Here is a 26,538-nt window from a genome sequence, read left to right as displayed (position 1 = left end):
GACTGAACCCATTTGACTACAATTACGGCAGGCGAGCAGCTCAGATGTTTGTTAATAATCCGACTTACGGACACAGTCTAAATGCTATATGAACTCTTCCCACCAGTTATTCATCACAGTCTGTAGTCGTAGCAACACAGTCGCCATTTTAAAAAAAAATATCTTTATGGGTCATTATTTATAATACGTCATACCAAATTTTGAACCGCGTTTCGCTGTGAAAGTACTCGCGGGCCTCCGTAGTGCTCTGACTGCTGGCACTTGGCAGCAGACAGCCGGTGAAAGGCGGCGTTAAACTGTGTCAAATCAAAGCTTTTCTTCTCAAACCATGAGTCGAAGTTATAACGATGAGCTGCAGTATCTGGATAAGATCAGCAGCAACTGCTGGAGGATTAAAAAGGGCTTCGTTCCCAACATGCAGGTGAGACACACTGTTACTAGCTGCTAATGTGGCTAGCTGGTTAGCTCTAGTTAAATGAAGACAGTTAGCACATGTTGGCTAGTTATGGAGATTTTAACCATGCAGGAACTCCCATCTGAAAATATGACAGTTATAAACTAAAATGCAGGGACAAGAGCCAACAAGATTATTCTCGAAATGAACCGCAAACCAAAGATAAAACCTGCTGACGTACATCCGTGATGAACTATTAGCTATGTTAGATAAGCCGAATTAAAGGGTGGATCATACTGATACGAACCAAATATAAAATGTATCAAACTGTTGTTTTCACTTTAGCCATAAAGGCGTGCAAATCACAATGAACTATTTTTCTTATTAGAATCAGCACGATGTAGAACAGCTGACTGACGTAGTTCTGTGATGCAACTATATGTAAGCCGAATTAAAGGGTGGATCCTACTGATATGAAGTAAATGTAAAATATATCAACTTACAGTTTTCACTATGGCTAAACAGGCGTCCCAAATTACAATGGACTATTTTTCTTCTTGGAATCATCTTCTTTACTTACTTGAAAGGAGTGTCCACATACTTTTGGCCATCTAGAATACCTGATGTGATACCTTCATCTGTTTCTACAAACAAACAAACGTGTGGATTTTCTTATGAACTGTTGGTGTAACTAGACAGGAGTGTCCACATACTTTTGGCCTTACAGTATATTTGATATTACACCTTGAACTATTTTTAAAACCTGAATCCTAATTGAATTCATAATTTTTATCAGCTTAGTTCAAAAATGTGTCAACAGCTTTCTTTAAAATTTGGTGCAAAGTGAATGGAGTTTGGTAGAAGGATGCTCATTTCTAAAACAAACCAGTTTTGAAGATTTGTGTATTTATTTCTCAAGAATTATTTTTAATTAATGAAAATAATCTGCCATAATTATTGTGTAACTGTCTGTTACCATGTATGAAATTATTGTGCTATTTGAACGCAGCTTGTTTTTCATTCCTGACGTGGTGTAGAGCAGACTGAGCATGAAAACGTCTGTCATGGTATTGATTATTGATATTGAGTCCACATGAACATTAAATATTTTTTTCTGTTCTCAGGTTGAAGGAAACTTTTATGTGAATGACTCACTGGAGAAGTTGATGTTTGAGGAGCTTCGTAACGCCTGTCGAGGAGGAGGTCAGCTGACGTTCACCTCTTCAACCCTCTGAAATCATCTCCACAAGTTTTACTCTATTTATTGTATTTGTTTTATTTCAGGTGTGGGTGGATTCCTTCCAGCCATGAAACAAATCGGGAACGTGGCAGCGCTGCCGGGGATCGTACACGTAAGGAACACGATCGCACGCTGTTCACAAACCCCTCGTGGAGGTTTTATGATGAAAAAGCTGAAAGCATTTGTGTCTGATCGCTCCACAGAGATCCATCGGCCTCCCAGACGTTCACTCTGGTTATGGGTTCGCGATCGGAAACATGGCGGCCTTCGACATGAACGACCCCGATGCTGTGGTGTCGCCGGGTGCGTTTGTACCTTCAGGCCTTCATACAAACAGAAAACAACACAAAGAAGAAACACAGGAAGTGAGGAAACACCAGAGCAGAATAAAAACTGAAAACAGTAAATAAATTAAAATCAATCAATAAATACAAACTCAGAACAGTAGATAAAAAGTAAATCAGGAGTGTGAGTATAATTAAACAGTTTACTTTGAAATAAATCAAAACTCTGCCTCCATCAAAAAAACTCAGTGTAGTATTGATGTTTTTAAATTCCACCTTTTTTGTCGTGTTGATGAAAGTTTATTAATCCGTTCAGTTTTATGAAATGCCTCTTTATTTATTTCTGTTCTCTGGTGACTCATTAAATCAGTGTTTATAACTTTCAGTCAAATGTTAATAAATTCTTTGAGTTGTTGAACCTTCATCTTCTGTGAACCACAGAGTAGAGCTGAAATGATTAATCGATCATTAAATTAATCACTATTCTGATAATCGATTCATAGGTTTGAGTCATTTTTTTAACATTTGAGGACGTCATCTTGGACTTTGGTCCATAAAACGTCAGAAAATGTTGAAAAATGTTGATCAAACAACTAATTGATAATGGAATGCTAGTGTTAGCATTAGCGATGTTAGCTTCCTGCTGAGCTTACTTTGAGGCCAAACGCCTTCAGTTTTCCAGCAGTTGTGAGAAGCTGCGGTTTTTATTAACTGAAACTCTGTTACCTGAACTGTACATTTACTGCCACACTGACAAGTTTCACACACACACACACACACACACACACACACACACACACACACACGTGCACCGCCCTGTTCCTTAAAGGAGCTACGCTGCGATTACGACTGTAAATCCTCTGACAGGATCTGTCACGTTCCATTTCTCCCACAGGCGGTGTGGGTTTCGACATAAACTGCGGCGTCCGTCTGCTGAGGACGAACCTGGACGAGGGGGACGTTCAGCCGGTGAAGGAGCAGCTGGCCCAGTCGCTGTTCGACCACATCCCAGTGGGAGTCGGATCCAAGGGAGTCATTCCCATGGGAGCCAAGTAAGACCAGATAAGACAGAACTGTACTGATCCTCCAGAATAAAAACAATAGAATATTAAATATAAAGTAAAATATGTGTAAATAAAAAGAAACGGTGCTGAATAGAATAACAGTAGAAGATAAATAAAAAGTAGAAGTAGTATTGACAGTGACATTGAGAAGTGAGACTGTCAGTGATACAGAGAAGTAAAAGATGATGAACATGAAAACCTTTGATGTGAGATTTTACCTGAAGATAATAATCATGGAAATGAATTGTACACATGTTGTTGAAGTATTAAGTAGAAGTGTGTGTGCAGAGACCTGGAGGAGGCTCTGGAGATGGGAGTGGACTGGTCTCTGAGGGAGGGGTACGCCTGGGCCGAGGACAAGGAGCACTGTGAGGAGTACGGCAGGATGCTGCAGGCCGACCCCAACAAGGTCTCCTCCAAGGCCAAGAAGAGAGGCCTGCCGCAGGTATCCCAGCAGCCCCGGAGCTCCGGGGCCGCGGCCACAAAACTGCCTGATACAAAAACTATATACACACACCTGACCTCCTCTCTGTGTGTGTGTGTGTGTGTGTGTGTGTGTGTGTGTGTTGCAGCTGGGCACTCTGGGAGCAGGAAACCACTACGCTGAGATCCAGGTGGTGGATGAGATCTACAACGACTACGCCGCCAAGAAGATGGGCATCGACCACAAAGGTCAGGTGTGTGTGATGATACACAGCGGCAGCAGAGGCCTCGGACACCAGGTGGCCACAGGTAGGAAGTACACCTCGACACACACCTGCAGAGACGCTAACGCACCTGCAGAGACGCTAACGCACCTGCGGGGACGCTAAGACAGAGATGTAATTTCATAATTATAGAGATAAAAGTTAACATCATGATATAAAAGTTCTGACATGAAAAGATAAATTATGCATAAAAATATGAGAATTATGAGCTAAAATTTAAATGATGAGTTAAAAAGTCACAATTATGAGTCTGTTTATAAAATGTGAGGAGGAGAAAGTTCAGATATTTGAGTTCAGATGTCAGAAAAATAAATACCCAAGTAAAGTACAGACACCTGAAGCCTCGCCTCTACATGACGTGTAAATAAAGTTTGTTCAAAGAAAACTACAGACTCCAGAGGCCTTTAAATGTATTTTTTTTAACTCCAGAGGTCAGAAGTTAGAAAACGTCGATGTTTTAAATCTCGTTTCTTTTAAAGACTTTCTCAGATTATTTTTGGTTTTATGAGCCGTCAGTTTGAAAAATGTGGATCACAGAGTTCTGACAGTTTTTTAGAGGAATTCTTTTTAAAAAATGTCTAAAACTTGAACACAAAGACGGTTCAACGTGTTAAAATGTCCCAACATTGTTGACAGATGCTCTGGTTGCCATGGAGAAGGCGATGAAGAGAGATAAGATCACGGTGAACGACCGTCAGCTGGCGTGCGCTCGCATCACGTCTCAGGAAGGACAGGACTACCTGAAGGGGATGGCGGCCGCGGGAAACTACGCCTGGGTCAACCGCTCGTCCATGACCTTCCTCACCAGACAGGTGAAGACGCGGAGACGGATCGTCACAGGACGCTCAGGTTTTCTCGAAGCCGACTGACGTTTTCAATCTTTTATTTTCAGGCCTTCTCGAAAGTGTTCGGCACGACGCCGGACGACCTGGACATGCACGTCATCTACGACGTCTCGCACAACATCGCCAAAGTGGAGGAGCACGTTGTGGACGGGAAGCAGAAGACGCTGCTGATCCACCGCAAAGGATCCACCCGGGCTTTCCCGCCCCACCACCCCCTCATTCCCGTAGACTACCAGGTACGCAGCTCCTCCTCGGAGCGTCTGATTGGTCGGGTGTTTGTCGTGTCGCCGGTGGTTTGACTCGCTGCTTCGCTCTTCAGCTCACAGGTCAGCCGGTGTTGATCGGAGGGACGATGGGAACCTGCAGCTACGTCCTCACAGGGACCGAACAGGGCATGACGGAGACGTTCGGCACCACCTGCCACGGAGCGGTACGACCCTTATCAGACTTTATGGTCGAGAACAGACGCATGACACGTCCCTGACGTCATGGAAACCACGTCCCCTTCACAGTAACATCACCGTGGACGGTGTCTTAAAAACTATAATCTACATGTGGATAAGATTAAATCTCTGTATTTTAAAAGCAGTGGGAACAGATTCAGTCATTTTTCTCTTTGACATCATCGTTCATCTTGTTGCCTCTTTAACGTGATTCTTCGCCTTTACTTTTTTGTCTTTTCGTGTCTCATCAGTCCGTACTGACGCCCACACTACAGTTTCCCAGGAAGCAGCTGGTATTTACTGTGAATCTGAACTCTGGATGTTTGTTTCGCCACATGAAATGATCTTCTTTGCCCGTCTGCTGTTTCAGGGTCGCGCTCTGTCTCGAGCGAAGTCCCGCAGGAACCTGGACTTCCAGGACGTCCTGGACAAACTGGCTGACATGGGCATCGCCATCCGAGTGGCGTCGCCTAAACTGGTCATGGAGGAGGTGAAGAAAACCTGAAATATGTTTCTGAGTTTAAAATGAAGGAAAAACTGAAGTTTCCTCTGATATGAACATGAATGTTATTAGAAAACTGAATTTAGTTTGTTTGAGTTTTTATTGAATCTGATTCAGTTTGAAGTTTTTTGTCGACGATCAAGAATTGTTCTTCTGTCATCTCAAGTTGTTTTTTGTTTGGTTTCAGGCTCCTGAATCGTACAAAAACGTGACTGACGTCGTCAACACGTGTCACGACGCTGGAATCAGCAAGAAGGCGATCAAACTGAGGCCGATCGCCGTGATCAAAGGCTGACGCTCCTCGACTCGACATTTAAAGACAGTTTACACTAAACGAAGGACGTCATGATGTTAAAAACACAAGAGACTCTTCAGAAACAGAAGATATTTGCTTCATTTCTTTTTGTTTTGGGCTGAAATGAAAAACTGAACAGAGAGAAAAATGAGAAATTTAATTTCTAAGCTTTTGTTTGTTTTTGTCAAAACTGTGATCTAAATAAAGTTGATCACATGAAACTGGATTCTGTGAAATACTCCGTGACAACACACCTTTAATTTAACTTGAATAATCTGTGAGACCAAAGAGATTATTAATTCGAATTTGAGAAAAAAAAGTTCAGAATGTTTTGCACTGCAACTTAAAAAAAACAAAAATTCTGAGATTAGTCAAATTTACTAGAAAAAAAAGCTCGATATTCTCTGGGATTAAAGTGATAAATTTTTGAGAAAAACTCAAATTTACGAGGAAACAATAATTTTTTTTTTTTTAAGTATGCCCCTCCTCCTCCTCCTCTGTAGTTTTTCTGATGTCGGCGTCGTAGCGTTCAGAGGTGCAGCTGTTCTGTCGACTTTATGAAGTAAAACTACGAGTCAAATCATAAAACTTCAGTTCAACAGAAACAAACTTCAGTCTGTTAATCAATAAATACAGCAGAAGGTTTGATAGATCATGATTAGTAAACACTTTATTGGTTCTAACAGAAGGTTTATCACCATATCAAAAAAAAAAAATCAACACATTTCACCATCAGTGAACAAATGAATCCATTTGGCAAGTTTTTCTTAGATATGAACAAACCTGTCGGTGAAAAACTCAAAGAAAACTCAGGAATATTCATCAATAAACATCTGATGAAGATCATTTTCAAGTGGTCACAAAAATAAAAACAGGGTTTTTTTTTTTTTTAATCTGCCGTGTCTTTTTTAAAACAGCTGATTCTAAAAAAAAAAGAAAAGTTGACTTCTAGTGTCTGAAAACCACGATGAGGAACACGATCACACGAGAAGATCATGAGGAGATATTTATCAGTCAAGCTGACAGGATTTGGTTCAGAGAAGTTAATAACAGGTGAATTAAGTGCAGAAGTGACTGAGTCCACCGGGTGGCGCCGTTTCATCAACATGATCATAGTGTTTAAACACATGAAAACTGACCGGACTTTAGAAGAAACAGTTCAATATTTATGGGAAAAATGTTTTTAATATTGAATATAAAACCCCGTCTGTGTGTAACAGCAGGTCTGGAGGCGGTTAGCGTAGCTTAGCTGAGTTTTTGCTCAGATTAACATGTTGATCAGTGACTTTTACAGATGTTGGTAGATGGATTTTTTTTTAGCACTGATCAGAGCCAGGCTAGCAGTCTTTATGCTAAGCTACGCTAACCATGTCCTTCACACACAGATGAGTCTGACGTCCATCTGAACATCTCACTTGCAGATAATAAAGGAACTTTCCCCAAAACACCGAACGATTTCTCTAAAAGGAACAAAAGATGTGAACACGCTGATTATAAATGTACTCTGTGTTCCTGTGTCCAGTCTGCACCTTATTTTTCTACAGCTAACTGAAAAAATACAGGTTGAAAAGTCCTTTCACTTTCATTTATATACATCAGTTTAATTCTCTGCATCCAGACGAAGGGCATGTTTAGCATAGCTTAGCACAAAGACTGGAAGCAGGGGGAAACTGCTAGCCAGTAATAAAATAGCATTAACCTTTCAGCAAACCTGTGGAAATGTCTGATCTGCAGTACAGACACATGTCTAGCACAGCTGGAAGCTAACAGCTAACCTGTGTAGCCACTAAACAGCTAGCATATATTGACTCGATATCATCTGTTTGAAGGTTTGTTACTACAGACAGTTAGCATGTCCCTCATAATTAGTAGCTGTCATGGCTAACTGGTGCTATACAAGCACGTTTATATCCTAGCTTAGCACACACACTGGAGGAATTGGTGAATTGATGGCCAGTTTTGCTAGCAGCTAGCATAATCTATGCTATGCTATGTGTTTATTAGCTAGCAGATGTTACACAAACAGTTGAACTATTCATTTATAAGGAACAAAGCACCAAAAGACAAAACCCAACCTGCTACAAACAGCTAGCATACCAGACGCTGTGGTTTAGGAGCAGTTAGCCGTTGAGTTACAGGTTATTAAAGTAATAAAGTAAACCTTTCACTGACCTCTGGAAATGTCTGATTTACAACACAGAGATCCAGGCGTTTTTAGCTTAGCATAGCAGGAAAAAAAAAAAACTGCTAGCAAGTACAGCCACAAAAGCTAGCATAATGAATTTTTACTGTACCTGGTCAAGGTTTTGTTGCTACAATCAATTAGCATCTACAAAGACTGGAAGCAGAGGGAAACTGTTAGCTTAGATTCATCAAGAGAAAAAAATAACCCCCAAAGCTGATTGAAATGTTTTAGCACTGAAGCTATTTGTTAGCCAAATTCTTGCCTGGACTGGTGACTATCTTAGCTTGTTTGCTAACAAAATAACTGAAAGTTGTCTGAAGGTGGATTTTTCTCTTTTGATGATGCTAGGCTAACAGTTTCCCCCTGCTTCCAGTCTTTATGCTAAGCTAGGCTAAACTGATCTCTGTGGAAACTGATGCTAAAAATTTCAGACTATTTACAGAAATAGCAAAAATAAGATCTGATTTAGGGGAAAATTTGTCAAATTAACTTCATCTGTTTGGCAGAAATGTGACCTGAAGGCCCTTTTTAAAATGTTTTTCTGGAGTTTTAGTTGGTAATTAGACCTGGAGGTGAGTTTCAGTGCGAGTTTTTAAATGCTTGTTTTTATTTGACAAATCCATCAAAAATGAGGCACAGACACTTCAGTCCTGACAGGCTGCGGTTTATTATTAAATTAGCTGAAGAAGTTTGGTGAAATTCTACAGATTTAATTCTTGTCAATAAATCCCACGTACAGAACTAATGTTGTCTAAATTCATCCGCCACTGAAAATAGTCCAACAAATTCACCATTGTCTCCTGCTTGTTTAATTAAGAACTACTCAATTACATTTTTAAATAAAGGATTAAACTTTTATTTGTTGGATTCTTTTTGCTTTAAGACAAACCAACAGGCTTCAAACTGAGATTTACCGACACATTTGTTGGGATTTTTTTGACAAGTAGAAAGACGTAGATTTACACCTCGACTTAACTTCAGGCTTTGTTTAAACGCCTGTATGACCACATTTAACTCAACGCTTTAACACTTTCAGGCACTTTCTCTCGAGGTTTTCCAAAGGCAGCCTTTCTGGGAAAATTAGAAATTTAAAGCTGAGGAAAAACTGAATGATCCGGAGTGCAGCGAACGTCACAAACCGATTTAAACACAGGAAAGATCAAGGTGGGGGGGCAGAAACATCTGTACAGGGTCAACGGGTAAAAAGTGGATTTTTCACATCAGAGGATCTCGCCGTCTCGTCTCGCACTGATTGGTTTCCTTCACAGTATTGCTCGCAGTAAAGCGTTGCATAATCAATTAATCGATCGTCCTGAATTGTCAAAATGACTATAAAATTCATCGAGCCGCTTCTGTACACGAGCAAAGAATTCATGTTTTTACATGAGCTGTACATCAATGATTCCTGTGGATGAGTTCATGACTTTCTATGGAAGCTCGATACTGCCAAAAAAAAAAATCAATGAAAGAAAAATTAAGACTCGTAATAAGTTAAATTTATGTTGCAACTAATTATTTTTTTAAAATTAGTTTTTCTTCTCGCTCGTCTTGTTTTGGCGTCGGGACACTTTGTTGGAAATACACAGATTAAAATTTAAAAACAAAAGATGTAACAACTTTTTTTTCTGCGTACACGTTGTCTTGGGTTTAGCGCGATGACACCTCATCTGTAAATACACAAATTAAATTAAATAAAAAGATGTAACAAATCAAAATGATGTTTCAGTCGGGATTTACTGAGATAAAAATTAAAGTCAAACCTTTGACAAACTGAACTAAGTCAACATTTTGAGATATCAAATCAAAATGATGAGAAATTCTAAGATTATTTGAGTAAACAGACGTTTAAAATCACTTTAATTCAAAAGTATGAGATTTGCAAAGTTCAAATAATGAAATGTTTTTTCTTTTTCTGGCAGCAAATAACTGAAAAAAAATTCTGACATTTCAGTTAAAATTTGAGAGATTCGAGTCAAAAGTGTAAGAAATAAATAATCATGATAAATAAAAAAAAAAAACGCTCACAGGAAGTTGTTATGAGAAATGTTAAAACTTTTGCCCACTTCGATTTTTTTTAAGTCATAAAAATGTAACTAAATTTTCTGTTAATATCTCAATATGATCATTTTTATTAATTTTTGTATTTTTATAATTTCCAACTTTTAATCTTTTTTTTGGCACTAATGAGCTTCCATAGTCAGTTTCCAGATGGGAATGAAGATTAAAAAAAAACTAAACTTAGGAACTTTATTTACATTTTTTTAACATCTTATTCTCTTATTTACACTTTGTTCCTCCATTTTATGTTCATTTCCATCTGAAATAAAAAAAAAAAAAACAGCCCCAAATATTCGTTGTTTTTCTGCGGGACAAAAATATTCGTCTTCACCTTTAAAGTCAGCTGATTCCACTGTAACTCGAGGATCTACATCCCATCAGGTAACAAAAATAAAGATGATTCCGATAATATTTGATTTTTAAATTCAGGAAAATAAAAGTCTGGATGTTTGCAGACGGAGCCGCTCACTTCAAACCTTTAAAAAAAAAAAAAAGCAACAACCGTCCATCCAATCAACACGTAGAAAAAGAAATCAATGCCACATTTTGAGTAAAAATAAAACAATTCAGCCCTTATTTATTTTTTTTCGTCCATTCTGTGGCAGAAAAAACAAAACGAACACAAAAACCCTCAAATCTAACTGGTTCTGAAATGTGTTTCTCGAGTGAAGCTTCACGTCGTCGGAGGATAATTACCGAACGGCGGCGTCTTCTCCCGCTGATCTGCGTTCAGCCCCGTTCCACACGACGTTACGCTTAAAAGTCCTCCTCGTGTTCCGATCGTCGAGCGCCGTTAACGTCGCCGCGTCGACAGCTCGTCTCGGCATCAGGGAGGGGGGGGGGGATCCACATCCCATGTGACTTAGACGGACCGGGCTTTGTGATGCAGTCACTTTTTTTTAAGTGCAAAAGCAGCTCCTAGGCTAAGTTCCATTTATGTTTTGTTGCGAGCGGCGAGTGCGGCCGCCGCCGTGAAGAAGTCCTCTCAGTCCACGTGAACCTTCCAGTTTTTATTTCCTACAGTTTGGCTCGCTGAAAGAACATCTGCACAGGACAGGAAGACAGATTGATTATCAGGTGATCAATGACTCAGAGAAACAAGAACCAATCAGACTCATTGATTAGAAGAGTGTTTCTCAGTCCTGGTCCTCAGGGTCCTACTGCCCTGCAGGTTTCAGATGTTTCCCTGCTCATCATCAGGCTTCTGCAGAGACTCGATGACGAGCTCATCATTTAAATCAGGTAAAACCTGGAGGGCAGCGGGACCCTGAGGACCAGGACTGAGAAACACCGGATTAGAACAAACTCACCTTAATGTAGTTTTTCAGGACTTTGACGTCCGGCTGCTGAATCACTTGACAAAGTTCCTGTAACATCAAGTTCACAACGTCAGAAAGTCTGTTCACCCTCACACTTTGATTATTTATAAGTAAACTGATTAACAGCTGGTGCCAATAAAATGATCAAAGTCCAAGACGACAAAGTAAAAAGAATTGGGAGGGTTTTTTTTTTTTTTTTTTTAAATGACTCAAAACAAATAATCGATTAATTAATCCTGCCACAATCTGGAAAAATAGGTTCAAAAATAGGTGGAAACGTGGGGAAAAAAGATGCAAAACAAACAAAAAACAAAAAACACAAAAACAAATAAAACACGTCTCTGTGCTCCACATGAAGACTGGAAACAGCTGTTTTTTATCTGTATTTTAGATGTGCGCTGATACACCAGAATGAACTAAATGGGTTTTATTTCTCTTTTTTAAACACCTGTGGGACGACAGGTGAGTAACAGTCACGTTTGTCTGAACAGTGTAACACTGCGGCGGCGACCAGCTTCACCAAACGTTTCCACGACAACATGAGGCGTCTGGTTGACATTTAAAGGAAATGTTTCAGAGCGTCGTACCTGTGAGATTTCTGGCGACACCTGAAGTGAAGGTAAATACTCCTGCTGCAAGAACTGGATAAACTCCGGTCCCTGAAAGACAAGAGGACACAAACATTCACATTATTCTAACCAGTGGAGGTGAAGTGATGCAGAACATGAAGAATAAAATAACAGTTTTTACCCTTTTGAGATGAATCATTTTCAGCGTGAGAGCACACTCTGACAGAGTCTGAAACATAAAGAACACGCAGCTGAATTCTGTCAACAAATATTAAAATCTTGATTTTTCTGGCTGGACTTTGGTGCAGGAACTCACCAGGACCGTCTGAGCGTCTGAGAGGTCAAAGGTCGGTTTGAGAGGAGCCAGGAAACACGCGGGGACGATGTGTTTGTAGATGAAGTCGGGGAAACCCACCATGCCGTCTTTTCCTCCTGCAGGGAAAAAAAAGACAACGAAACGTAAAAACAAAGAAACAAAAAGGTGAGAACTTGAAGTAATGGCGCTCTGTGTTCTCACCCCACAGCTCCACCAGTTTGGAGAGGATGATGAAGCAGGTTTTCTGAGCGATGGGGTCGGGGAAGTCCACGGCTCCCTGGATGATGGTGAACACGACTCGCTCGATGTTTTCTGCTCCTGAAGACAAAAACACGACATCAAATAACTTCAGCTTCGACAGGAGAGTCTGTCGACACCAGAGACATTAAATCACTGATGAACAGACGACGTGAAAACTGGTCACATCAGTTTGTTACATTCTGTTCATTTAACTGAGTTGATGAGTGAAGAGGTCAGAGTGAGATCACACAGATCACCTCTGTAACTCACCCTGATTGGCCATCACCTCGTTCATTCCACTTCCTGTGATGGTCTGGATGAAGGTGAAGTAGCTCCTCCTCAGCATCTGTTTCTCCAGAGCGGCGGCCTGGTCGTTTTCCTCCGCCGGCCGGGCCAACACCTCGAAGATGGCGAGCACCAGCGGCATGAAGATCTGCTGCAGGAAGGGAGACACCTGCCGCTGCCATGGCAACAGGGGACAAAAACGGCCGGTTAACTCACCCTCCTACTTCAGATCATTTCTGCGTCTCCGTGGCGAGTTTTTACCTTGAACTTGGCGGTCATCTGGCTGATGAGCGGGATGAACTCCTGCAGGTCTTTGGCCTCGCAGTCCTTCAGCATGTGTTCGGAGGCGGCGGGGATGAAGGGCAGCACCTCCTCCTCCAAGCAGATGATCATTCGGTGCAGGAAGGAGCGCACCGAGCTGCGCAGCACCCCCCGCTGGACGGGGCAGCTCAGCGCAGGCAGGAAGGTCTGCATACAGTCTCTGTAGACCTCCGTACAGCCGCACTGCTTCACCGTCTGCTTGTTGCTGAACGCCTTGCTGGTCCGACTACAGACAGAGAGGACGAGGACAGAGAAGACGAGGACAGAGAGGACGAGGACGGAGAGGACGAGGACGGAGAGGACGTCAGACAGTTTCAGCAGATTAACTGGAAAAAGTGGAAACCTTCAGGTTCTGTGCAGCTCGAAACATCGAAACAATGAAAATAAAATCATCAAGGAGCTGCAGAGAAGTGGATCTTTATCCAGAAAAGATTTTCAACACTTGACAACAAAAAAAGTCAATTTTCCTTCCAGTTCTGCTTCTTGTCGTCTCAGGATCTGTTCCAGATTCTCCCATGTTTACTAACCTTTGGTTAACTTTTGGTTCCTTAGCTTTTTTGTTTTCTACTGACAGTATTTCATTAAATATCTGTCAGAGTTTCTTCTGTAGCTGTAGAGGCCTGGTGAGCCACCAGCCCAAACAAAATGTTTTTTAATGTGAAAAATTACTAATTAATTCAGAAATCAAAGGTTTGCATTTCCTCTGCTGTCACAGAGTTTTGGTTTTATCTGTCCATGTTGTGAGAAATTTCTGTCTCCATCAAATGTAGTTTGTGCTGCTCACAGCCTGAAAACTATTTTTTTGGCAGAAAGTCCAGAAAATTTCTGATCATAAAGTCTGAACAAATGAAATGGACACAAACTAGCAACTGTTTGAGTTTAGGTGAACTGCACCTTTAAGCTGAGGCTGTTAGAGACAGCTGCACAGAATGACCTCAACATCCTCACCTGGCGAATCCGATGGCGTGGCTCAGGCAGTCGGCGAGGGCGGCCTGTCGCTCCTCCTCCGTCTCCTGCGGCAGTTTGGCGAGCAGCAGGCGGAAAGCATCCATCAGCGGCAACAGCAGGCTCCTCATCAGCGCCTGCTTCCTCTCGACGGGGCTCTCGCCGTTGACGATCAGGACGCCGGCCGTCTCGAACATGAACAGCTGGTCATCGCTGGTCAGCAGCGCCGGGAAGCCATTTTCCTGGAGGAGAGAACATCACATCAATGTCGAGGACAAACGAAGATCTGCAAAATCATCTTTACTACGACTTCAGTTCCAAACAAGTGGTGTGAAACTTAAAACAGAAAGCAATGATTTACAGAAACCTGTTACCAACTCACCTGTGGGATGTTCCACAACTTTCACTGTCTTGCGTTCTGTTTTTATTTACGTTTTACACAACGTCCCAGCTTTTAAGGAATCAACCTTTCACTAAGCTCCTCCTACAAACACCAATGGTCCAATCACAGAGTAGGAAGTGTAACTGAGGAGCTGCAGGTCCGTCGAGCTTTGCATTTCTACATGTTGAAGCCTGAAGTTTGCATGGAGGTCATGAGTCACTCAAGTAAAACAAGAACAAACATGGATTCATGTCTGTCTTCATCTGCTCTAACATGAGCTGTGAACGTTAGCATGTCTGGCTAACTAATGCTAGCTAACTAACTGCAGTAACTTTACCTCCAGACAAACTTGTTAGATCCCACTGCATCTGCATTTGTTCTGTGGGGGTTTGAGGAGGACGATGATGAGGGCTGATGAAGAATCAAACATGCATCTCTCTCTGGCTCGCTGTCTCAGGTCTGAGCCGGGTTAGCTTAGCTCTTATCCTGGCTGTGTTACTATGGCAATCATGGTCCTCCTTATCCAATGTTAAAGAGTGTATTTCTGTCATCTATCACATATACCTGCTGTATTTCACCATCTGACCAATGTTTGCTGAGATGTAAGCTAGCTTTAGCCTCAGTCTGTTAGCATTAATGTTATGTCATGTACCCAGCTGTTAGCTAACTTTACATGTTCCACAGGATTCTTGTTTTTAAACGTGTCAGATGGAAACATTAAAAAGTCATCTGGAAACTTCTCAGCTGACTGAAGGAGTTTAAGCATTAGCATTAGCATTATCTCACATCAGCCACAGTCGTTAGCTAGAAATACATCTTGCCAAAATTAAAGACCTCATGCTTAAAAATTTTTTTTAATGCTGAATTCACCACCACTATCTCTGCAACAGCGCCATAGCAACAGTAACTAAGAAGGGCGGGGTTTAACAAAGGGTCAGTTTGTGACAGCTGCTCTTTCTTTACTCGATGATCACATGTTGATACGTACAGGAGGAGCGAGTTCAAGCAGGTCCTGGATCCTGGTCAGGATGTCCTCGATGAAGGCATTCATGTGTTTACTGTCAACAAAGAGTGAAACTGAAGTCAACAACAACACAAAGACAGGAAACCTGTTCAAACATCTGAGCTCCACGCTGTCAACTGCCACCTAAAACCAAATATTTCCATCACATTTGGTTCAAGTCTTTGAAGGACAGAATATTTCAGACATGAAGGACGACAAACTCCAAAGTCCAGTCAGTCCAGTCAGAGGACTGAGTCCTGCAGTCTGGTTCAGTATTTGATGAGAGATGCCCGAGATGCTTGGTGTCTAAACTGGACTTCAATCTATTGTAACAAGTAATACACTTAGAGATTTACTAAAGCATAAAAAAATAGAAGTGATTAAATCATTATTCAGAAAAAATCTCAGTTGCATGAAATTAATTTGCAGTTTCGTTCACAGGCTGGTTCCAGGATTTCAGGCGCCTGTAGGTCAGTATTTATGTCTAACTACGTTCTGACCAACACAGTAAGAGCTGCAGGCTACGATGGTGACACACAGCAAAACGCAATGCATCCTGGTACATGTAGGCACTGCTGGAATCTACTGCTTCACCCGATGACATCTACCATCAACACCGACTGGTCATCCACATGAAAAGTGGTGAATTTTCCCTTTAAATGATGAAATGGAGACAGACTCACTGCAAAGTTTTGACGAATCTGGAGAAGAGGTAGGCCACTCTGCTGCGGACCTTTGGGCTGTTGTGTCTCAGTCCTCTTTGGTCCAGGAACGCCATCTGACAGTGAACACAACATGTTACGTCTGACAGTGAACGCACCACGTTACGTCCGACAGTGAACGCACCACGTTACTCAGTGTTCAAAATGTATTTTAATGTGCAGATTTTCTTCTGTTGCTGCGGAGCGGTCACTCACCAGAACATTCGGGATGTGCTGAGGCTCCACGATGAAGAATTTATCGTATCGAACGACCGTTTCGAAGAACTCCAGAGACACGGAGCTGTGCTGGTAGCTGCTCACGCTGCAGGACACCAGCTGAGGGTTGACAGAAGAGAAAACGTCCATCTGTTTAAGGTTCAAGGCCACATACATCAGCAGACACTGAACAGATCATGTGTTGGTGGACTGACCGTCCTCATCATGTCCTGCAGGGCACTCGTCTTCGTCGTGTCTCCGGAGAAGTGAGCGCCGTGAGACGCAGGCAGGGCCTCGCCCAGCATGTAGAGCAGCCTGATGGCGACCTCCACCTCCATGAACGGAGCCGTCTGCCAGTTCCTGAGAGACAAACGAGACACAAACCAGCAGTCCAGATTACTGGAGACCCAAACACCAATGACGACTGAATCCTGGTTTTACTTTGACTTTTGTTGCTACGGATTTATTCTTACTAATTTTCTTAAATGTATTAATTTACAATATGGACAGTCCAAATTAATGATCATTTATTGTTTAAAAAAGAAAAAAGTTAAGGCACTGCATCCATCTTCTGGTGAAAACATTCTATAAATTTATTCTTAGAGCACCGACAAACAAACTGACACATTACAATTCTAGACTGAATGAGAATATTCACAGGCATAATTCTAGACCTTCATCAGGTCTGATCAGTTTGTGACCCGTTTATTCATCCTTGAGTCTCAGAGAATCAGGTGTTTTTGGGGATAAAAGCATCAGTCTGTTGCTTTAGTGCAGTGTTCCTCATCCCTGGTCCTCAGAGCTTTACTGTCCTGCATGTTTTAGATGTTTCTCTGCTCCAACACACCTGATTCACATGATCAGCTCATCATCAAGCCTCTGCAGAAACCTGATAACGAGCTGATGATTTGAATCAGGTGTGTTGGAGCAGAAACATCTAACACATGCAGGACAGTGAAGCTCTGAGGACCAGGGTTGGGAAACACTGCTTTAGTGCACATGAACAGTACAGACCACAATTCAAAAAAAGTTGGATGTTGTATAAAACAGAAATAAAATCAGAATACAATGATCTTTATCTTTATTCAATTATTATATTCATTTGCGTCTGACAGACCAAACATGCATTTAGACTATCGATTAAATACATTTGTAATTGGTTAAATTCTACAGACCACTGATTTGTACTGGTCTCACGCTGCTGTCTGATGTTTTCTGTGAATAAAGAACTCTTAGAACTCTTACTGCATGGAGTTGGTGAAGACGCGTCTCACGGCCTCCAGCAGCAGCTCAGGAGACACCTGAGCCAGACGATCCAACAGCATCTTCAGCTGCTTCCTGTACTCCACGAACATGGCCTCGTCCTCGCCCTGACAAACACAACAGAACATCTGCTGCTTCACGTTCTCACACAGGAACATCTGCTGCTTCACGTTCTCACACAGGAACAGAGAACGGGCAGCAGAGAACAAACAAACTCACCTCGTTTTCAAAGTTGTACTCGTCATCGTACGTCAGCTTCTTCATGACGGCGAGCATGATGGCCTGTGGTGAGAGGGCAGGATATTAATTAGTCAAACCTCAAATAAAATAATTGAATATAATAATCAGCAACTTTTACAATCAGACTGACCTCTATGTTGGTCTTCTGTTGGTCCGTCAGCTGGGGGAGCTACGAAGACAAAGAAAGTATAAATAAATGTTCTGTAAATCAGCTGATCATTGACTCATTTCAACTTTCAACTATCATAATACTCTGCAGTGTACTACAGTGAACTGCAGTATAAATACACCATGTTGGTCAGTATGTAGGAGGAGTTTCTGAATACAGCCGTTGTTTTGTCAGCTGCTGTTTCTATTGTGCAGAATTAACTTTTAAAGGCAATTTAAAATGAACATAAAGCACACAAAAAATGGAAACGTCAAAATATTTGGAAACATCAATATTTTCATGAGAACTAATCTGCTGAGAAAGACGGACATGCATCAGTCAATAGGTTTGATTTACTGTCACATACGATGAAGAAAGACAGCAAACTATCATAACTGAAAAACTGGAATTCTTACTTTAATCATTTATAAATCCTTTTTCCATCATTCACTTAATTAATTTGACCAGTTGTTTGAGCTCGAGAACTGATATTTCCTGACATCCCCTGAACTACACACCACTAAAATTCCACTTTATTTCAGATTTTCTTCTTTTTATTCATCCTGGACTGTGATTGGTCCAGGTCTGTCCTCACCTGTTTGAGGACATGCAGGTATTCGTAGCAGAAACCGACGATGTTGGCCGAGATGTCGTCGTCCTCGTGCACCAGCAGCTGCAGCAGCAGCGGCACTTTGGCCTCCACGGCCTGCAGCGTGTCGGCCGCCTCCTTCACGTTCCCGGACTTGGCCAGTTTGGTCCAGCTCAGCACCAGACTCTGACCCATCCCGTTCACCAGCCGCGAGAACTTGGCCAGGAAGTCCACGTCCTCCTCCTGACGGGACAGGAAGAGGGACATAAAACATTCTGCCAACATCCAGGAAGCGAGCAGACGCAGGAAAAGCTCGAAACCTCCGGGTGTGAACGTAAACATGTGACTGTAAAGTAAAGCTGCAGCTCTTATCACACCTACAACCAAACAGAGTCTCTGTGCTCAAGAAAACACTTTCAGTTTTCTCTGAAACGGAATTTAAATGAGGAAAATGAACGACAGCTACACCGACAAGGACAAGATTCATTCAAACTGACTGAAACTGATTCCTGAGAACCTGTTAAATAAAGTGTTTACAAGCCTCAAAGCATTAAATCAGAATATAAGTTTGTAATCATGGTTCCACCTGCATCCTCTGAACGCTCCAGGTTCTAGTTGGAGCTGGTTCCAGATATAAAACATATACAGGTATACTGTCAATTCTCATTGATCAGGAACCGTTCTTCTATCAGCTCCTCTCAGTATTAAAGATGAGTCTGTTTACTTCATCAGTAGATTCTTATCAGAGGACTACGATTCGATGATAAAATGATTCTCTGCGAGTCAAAATTTGAAACTTTCAGGTCATGGGGTGCAGGTTGCATCATATTTATTTGCAGCCGTTCATGTTCAGCCATCGTCACCGTCAGCTCTGAGGAAAGACGTCGCCGTCCACCGTGCAGAGCAGGTACAGAGTGTTACAGGTCAGACAGACTGAGCAGAGATGTTTTCTTCATCACAGAGTTGGTTGAAGTTGTTAAACGCCTCGGTGAGTGTTGCTCAGCTGCTCTCGTCTGTAACAGCTGATCGCTGCTCTTCTTAACGTCGTAACGTCTCTGAGTGAGAAGATGAAGTTCACCTTCCTGTTAGCTGTAGCTAAGTTTAGCATGCAGACGCTGCAGACTGACCATCCTGTTCACTCCATCATCAACATGATGATTCACACTTAGAAAATTGATTTTTGACAGTTTAGCATTCAGAATCTTCTACATCTGCATCGTGATTCATCTAAGAATGGAGTATTTCCTCCATCTCTACTCGTTTCTCATGTCGTTTGTTATCTGAAGTCGAACCTGTTCCACGTTGAAGAATCCGGCAGACTGCAGGACTTGGCACAGCGACTCCACCAGCTTGGTTTTATCCACGGGGTCCATTCCTTTGTTGATGATTTCATACAGGCAGTCGCAGGCCTCCTCTCTGAGCTCCTCCACCGACATCTGGCTCAGCAGCAGGTTCACAAACCTGCAAACAACAAGCGGCACCGCAGGAAGACGTCAGTATCTAAGTGCTGGACTGAAAACTTATCTGACTCAACAAAAGAGTTTCTAAACTGATCAGTGAACCTGTGTCTGTACTGAATGAAAACGAGTCTGTGATGTCGCCCACTAATCAGAGAGAGAAACTGACCGGTCGTTGGCGATGAGGTTGAGGTCGATCCAGGACACGTAGGCTCCGACCACCTCCAGACACTGACAGGTGAGCTCAGGGTGGGACTGCTGGTAGGTCTGCAGGATCTGGAACCAGGACTCCACCAGGTGAGGGATGCACTGCTCCCTCATGGTGTCTTTGATTAAAGTGTTTCTACGCGTCTCCTGAAAGACAAAGTCAGTTTGATTAACCACAGACTCTCAGCTCAGGTTACTGACGTCAGTCCAGGAAGATTTCTCCTTCATTCTAAAACCGTTTCAGTCAGCTGACAGTCGTCGTTTTGTGGGTTTTACTTCCTGCGTTCTTCACATCAGCTCTCGTCTTTTCTTCCTCTCACTAGTTCAAATTTTCAGTCAAGATTTAATCAGTTTCAGTGTCTCTTTATCATATTAAACATAAAATCAACGGATCTGGAGAATCAGGTGTCAGGGAAGAAATTATTTTCATTTTGCATTTCAAGTCAACAATAAAGGTGAACCATCAAAAAGAAACAGAATAATGTCGAACACTCAAGAACAAGGTAAAAATATTAGAAAATATTTTTAAAAATTAGAGAAATGGAGAGAACAAAGTTGAAATATTAAGAATTAAGTTGAAATATTGTGAAGAAATTTTGAGTAAAATCAAAATATCAAGAATAAAGTTTAAATTACAAGAAGAAATCTAGAATAAAGTCAAAATGGGTCGATGCAGATGGTATTTCAACTTTCTCCTCAACATTTTGTCTTAATTCTCAAAATTCAAAATAAAAGTATTTAAAATATTTTTCTGTTCTGATTTTCCCGCGGTTCTAACACTCCTCTTCAAAAACAAGAAAGAAAAACATGATGATTCCTTTAATTCTCACGACATTCTCTTGACTGAACATGGATCCTCTAAGCGTTCAGTAGAAAACCCCGAGGACGTCGGAGCGTCTCGTACCTCCGGCGAGTGGAGGATGTCTCTGTCCACCACCTCGGCGTCGATGGCCATCAGCGTCCTCAGGTAGATGTCGACGCCGTGAGGGTTCAGACCCACCAGCGACAGGATGTCGAAGAAGAACTTGGGCCACAGGGTCAGATACTCCATGACGAAGGTGAGGGCGAACACCTGGGCCGCCTTGTTCCTGATGAACGGCTTCTCGGGGTGGCCGTTCATCAGCTGCAGCCGCGGAGCACGGACGAAAAAAAACAGAAACGGGTAGAAAGAAGTGGACATCAGAGTCCAAACATGGTCCAAAAATAGATCCATAAATAGGTCCAAACATGTCGAGCACACGGACGTCCGTCTGTGTGCTCGACATGTTTGGACCTATTTATGGATCTATTTTTCAACTGACAATCATTTGTTTTACTTTGATTACTTTACTCACCACAGGTACTTAGTAACTGTATCAGAATACATACCTGACACTGGAGCCACTTCATCAGCGTCTCTCTGATGAGCTGCTGCTGCACGGCGCTCAGCGCGGCGTGTCTGCAACATAAAGTGCGGTCGGATCACGAGATCGCCGTTATTAAAAACCGATCACAGGTTGACGGAGCAGAGCCTCGTCCTCCTCACTCACCTGAACTTGATCTGATGCTCCAAAACTTGGAAGCAGAAGAACTTGACGTGGTCATCGCTGAAACGACACGCAGGCGATTAAAAAGACGATTAAAGGCAGCAGAAAGACGAGGATCACATCGTTTGTTTAACAAGGATTAAACTCACTTGTAAATGCCTTTAGCGAGAGCCTCTGCACACATCTCCCAGGCATCCTGAGACTCCTTCAGCTGCTCAAAGTATGCCATGGCCTGAACGAACACACACACGACAACATTACACACTCGTATTCTGATGTTTCAGCTTCCTTTGACTCCACACTGAGCAGCTACAGCAGCCTCAAAGGGTCAAAATTCAAACTCTGAACACAGCTGCTGCTTGAGGGAGACACTGCCCCAGGATTTTATTTTTTGTTCTCTACTAAACTGTGTCTCCTGCAGAGAAGATCTACACCACACCTCCACGGCCCGTTTAACACGAAGCATTGATGTTTTTCCACGCAGAATAATGATCCAGCGTCTTACCCTCTGCCTGTAGCGGGCGTCGGCGTTCGGGTTGAGCCCCAGCAGGGCCTGCTCGTCCATGACTGCAGCGACAGACTGGCAGGCCATTCGTGGGTTAGCTTTCCTCCAGGGCAGGTTCAGTCCTCTCTGCTGCTGTCGGGCAGATTTCTCTCATCTGCTCAAACAGAAGGGAGACCTGAGGTGAAATCTACTGACAGCATTCGTCTTCGCTCGACACATCAGGATAACATGCATGAAAAGAATCAGATTGAGATTAGATTGTTTTTTTTCCACCTCTTTTACATAAACAAGGGGGAACCTTTCGATAAAATGATTTTATTTACAACTATGGGCATCTGGCGATAACTAAAAGAGGGGTACATGGCAGAAAAAAAATTTATTAACAGGACCTCCAAGTGACATTTCCTGCAATATCCTTCAATGCATGCAGTGACCAGTAAACACACACAACAACCATTTACTGCATACTGCCGTTAGAATCTGTGTACCATTAGCTTATAATAAGCCTGATCAGTATCCATCAGGAATCAATATACAAATTATTAAATCATAGATCAAACCAATAACTACCAGCAGACAAACTCAGACAACTTTATGAAACTTTAGCTGTTAACTTCTGTTTCTGAATTAATTTTAAAATATATTGTTTAAGTAAAACTACAGGTGCTTTGAGGAAAATATTAAGCCAAACTCCTTTTAAGAAATTTAACATTTTAACAATTCCTTACACGTTCTCAAAAACACATCACTGCAGAAACACAAGACATTTAGCGTCAAATGTCCACAGTCTTTTTCTGAATTCTGCATCAACAGAATCTATGAAGATAAACTGCATTTCTGTAAAAACTATCAGCTTCCTGTTCGTTAGCTGTGCTGTTTTACTGGGAAAAGACCACGAAAATGAGAAGCAAAGCTTTTACAAAATAAAAAAATAAAAAAGATTTCTCAGTAAAATAAGCACTGGTTCAAACACAGATTCATGACACTGTTAATCGCGTGTGTGACGTATCTGAGGAGGTTTGTGGGCCGTTACCAAAGTAAAAGTGCTACTTCCTGTTTGGTGCTAGAGAAACTGCAGATCCTTCAGATGACATTAAATAGGGACACACAATTAATGCAACAAAATTTTGGACATTTTATGGACCAAACAACTAATCAATTAGTGGAAACATTATTGCCAAATTGATCACTAGTTGTAAAAACAGGTCCAAAGGTGAAAACAAGAGGAGCACACGGACATATCGTGCACTCCACCAAGATTGTGACAATATTACTTAATCGATTAATCATTTTGAGGCATTTTTTAAGTAAAAGAAAAAGTCTTAGAGGAAAACAGACATTTAAAAAGTTGTGGTTCCTAACAGATTTTCTTTTTTTTCCTTTTTGCGGCTCTTTTTGATCTGAAAAGTTACAGACCCCTGAATTAGGAAGTGGTGTCAGATAATAAAACTGTTGAGCTGACACTGAAAATCTGTGTAAACCAGTGGTGCCCAACCCTGGTCCTCAGAGCTTTACTGTCCTGCATGTTTGAGATGTTTCTGCTCCAACACACCTGATTCAAATGATCAGCTCATCATCAAGCCTCTGCAGAAACCTGATAACAACCTGATCATTTGAATCAGGTGTGTTGGAGCAGAGAAACATCTAAAACATGCAGGACAGTGAAGCCCTGAGGACCAGGGTTGGAGAACACTGGTGTAAACGTACATTTTCCCCCAGCACGGAAAACTGATCAGGAATCAATAAAGAATCAGACTGATAAGCAAAATCTATAATTGCACTGGCATCAATAAATCTTACCAACTTCCATCCCTGCTGATGTCCGTCTGACTGACAGCCTCCTGTAACACTGTTAGATCATCTGTAGGGTTGTGACTAACAATTATTTTCTCCATTAACCAACTGACAGTTGTTTGGTTTATAAATGTCAGAAAACAGTGAAAAATATTGATCAGTTGACAGTCTTATGACAAATGTCTTATTTGGCCACAAACCAGACATATTCAGTTTACTGTCATAAAGGACTAAAGAAAACAGAAATTATTCACATTTAAGAGAATGAAATCTTAAAAAATTGCTCAAACCAATTAACCGATTGTGAAAATAGCTGGCGATTAATTTAATAATCGATTAATCGTTGCAGCTGCAGTTATCTGTGTTTGACAATGTGACATCCAGGCAAGTCAGCTGCTTTGTGTTTGGATGCCTCAAATGTGAAGACCAGCTGATGTGGACTCTGTCCCGTCGCGTTTCCAGAGGATGGAGATGCTGAGCAGCTCTCAGCCCTGCATGATGCAACGCGGCGTCAACACCGTCAGACACCACGTCCCGGTTATAATATCGACACACCGAGAAATTAAACACCTCTGCTGGACGCTGGAGGGAATAAATGTCGACACGGAGGAGCTGTGTTGTGGATGAAGCTGGGCCACTCCTCAAAAAGTTGACACTGCGGTGCTACAAGCTAACAACTTCACCCATACACTGAATACTGTAGTGTCTATAAGGGAACCCTTGGTTTGAGAAACTCTCGCGAGATCCTGACGCGTTGTGTTTTCAGTGTAGAAACTAATTAAGTCCTGAAGGCTGAAGATACTGTAGTTATAATCTGGGGAGGTTTACGGACAAAACAAATTGGTTAGAGTTTGAGTAAGATAATGTTTGGGTTAAATTTATAACTCTCGCGAGATCTTCCGCGAGCCTGAAGTTCCCATGTAGATGCCATCCTAAAAAGCTGACGGCTGCTAACTGAAGCTAGCGTTAGCCGTTAGCTCCTGATCTCGCCTGCTGTTAGCTAGTTAATAATCCTGATTGTGTGACATTTAATAAAACGAAACATCTTTCATTAACAGCCGTAGTGTCAGTGTGAGAGGAGCAACACCAGATTTATTGTGTTTTATTCTTGTTTGTCACGGCTCGGTAACGTTACCTGCTCCTTCAATCACATCATCATCATCATCATCATCACCGCTGCTGCTGCTGGAAAACCTCACGCTGACAAACTGCGCTGACGTTACCGTCTGTTATCGGGCCGAACACAGTGAAAATAAAAGGTTCATTCTGTAAAACTCACCTTAGTGAAAACTCAGTTCATCAGGTGTTTTCTCCCGCGGCAGGTCATCACGGAGCCGCTGAGGAATCACCAGGAATCAGGCTGCTGCATGTCGGCTCGAGTCAGCGGCGGTGCGGCGTGTCCGCTCCGTCTGCATCCGGGTCACTGACACCGGAAGAGATTCTTCTTCTTCGTTTTTTTTCGTTTTTTTCATATAAAAATTAACACACATACAAGAACTCGTAGGGGGAAGCACGTGGATATTTATAAACGTTATCAAAATAGTTTATATAACAGGCTGATTTAGATGATTTAGACAATTATATAAAATTCAATGCATCAAATAAATAAATAAATAAAAAATAAGTAAGTAATGAATTAGATAAGTTAGATAAAAAATTAGAATTAGATAAAGAAACATCTCCACAAATCTTTCTTTCCATTTTCCAAGAATGCATTAAGGCAGTGTTCTCCAGCCCTGGTCCTTAGAGCTTCACTGTCCTGCATGTTTTAGATGTTTCTGCTCCAACACACCTGATTCACATGATCAGCTCGTCGTCAAGCCTCTGCAGAAACCTGACAACAACCTGATGATTTGAATCAGGTGTGTTGGAGCAGAAACATCTGAAACATGCAGGACAGTGTCCCTGAGGACCAGGGCTGGGAAACACTGCATTAAGGGATGCAAAGAATAACTTTAATTAATTTACAAAACAACCAAATGAGGGCTTATCATTTTCCCATTCACTGCAATGAATATGGCATTTACCCATGAATTATTATTATTAGTCATGTCAGAAATAGCAGGGTTTAAATGATCCATGTATAGCTGCTAACCAGTCTTTTATATTCGACCAAAGTCTTGGACATGAGAAAAACAAATATTCCTAAGATTCATCTGATACATTACAGAAGCAACAAGGATCCATTTTAAACTGAAACGTCTTTTCAGAAATTCATTAAGACAATAATGCTTATTAATTACTTTAAAATGTGTTTCCTTGACCATTAAATACATTTGGGATGTGTTTTATTCATCAAAGACAAACTTTCATCATCAGTAACTTATAAACAGACTGTAGTGTAGTGAAACACTTTGGATTTCATAACTGCATTAATCATTTTGTTATTACATTTTCTGTCATCTAAATTATAACCACTAATCACTGGATTCAGCAAAACTGGTTTCCATTTGAAGATATTCAGTTATTGTGGATTAAATGAAATAATGGTGAGA

General features: G+C 41.7%; 2 protein-coding genes across 2 annotated transcripts; one reads left to right on the top strand and one right to left on the bottom strand.

Annotated features, from left to right (window-relative positions):
• Positions 1-205: 205 nt before the first annotated feature.
• On the top strand, positions 206-6,000 carry rtcb (RNA 2',3'-cyclic phosphate and 5'-OH ligase). The gene is made up of 12 exons (XM_084710681.1): positions 206-421; positions 1,519-1,597; positions 1,679-1,746; positions 1,838-1,937; positions 2,814-2,970; positions 3,271-3,427; positions 3,555-3,714; positions 4,326-4,501; positions 4,582-4,770; positions 4,854-4,964; positions 5,348-5,467; positions 5,667-6,000. The coding sequence occupies exons 1-12, from the start codon at positions 329-331 to the stop codon at positions 5,772-5,774; spliced, it is 1,518 nt and encodes a 505-aa protein (XP_084566807.1). The 5' UTR covers positions 206-328; the 3' UTR covers positions 5,775-6,000.
• A 4,537-nt stretch (positions 6,001-10,537) lies between these two features.
• On the bottom strand, positions 10,538-25,461 carry xpot (exportin, tRNA (nuclear export receptor for tRNAs)). Its single transcript, XM_084710679.1, has 25 exons — positions 25,323-25,461; positions 22,250-22,403; positions 21,894-21,976; positions 21,748-21,804; positions 21,587-21,656; positions 21,123-21,341; positions 20,181-20,365; positions 19,847-20,015; positions 18,561-18,797; positions 17,948-17,986; positions 17,797-17,859; positions 17,560-17,684; positions 16,530-16,674; positions 16,315-16,434; positions 16,081-16,175; positions 15,383-15,452; positions 14,016-14,254; positions 13,008-13,293; positions 12,732-12,921; positions 12,423-12,539; positions 12,222-12,337; positions 12,087-12,134; positions 11,924-11,995; positions 11,328-11,384; positions 10,538-11,061 (listed from the first exon to the last, which is right to left on the bottom strand). Exons 2-25 carry the CDS (start codon positions 22,334-22,336, stop codon positions 11,035-11,037), a joined length of 2,916 nt encoding a protein of 971 aa, XP_084566805.1. The 5' UTR covers positions 22,337-22,403; positions 25,323-25,461; the 3' UTR covers positions 10,538-11,034.
• Between the last annotated feature and the right edge of the window lie 1,077 nt (positions 25,462-26,538).

This window comes from Lutjanus erythropterus, chromosome 22 (genome assembly GCF_056507025.1).
Source record: "Lutjanus erythropterus isolate fLutEry1 chromosome 22, fLutEry1.hap2, whole genome shotgun sequence".
NCBI lineage: Eukaryota > Metazoa > Chordata > Actinopteri > Lutjaniformes > Lutjanidae > Lutjanus > Lutjanus erythropterus.
The sequence above is the reverse complement of the archived record's forward strand: the minus strand, read 5'-3'. Positions and strand labels throughout refer to the sequence as shown.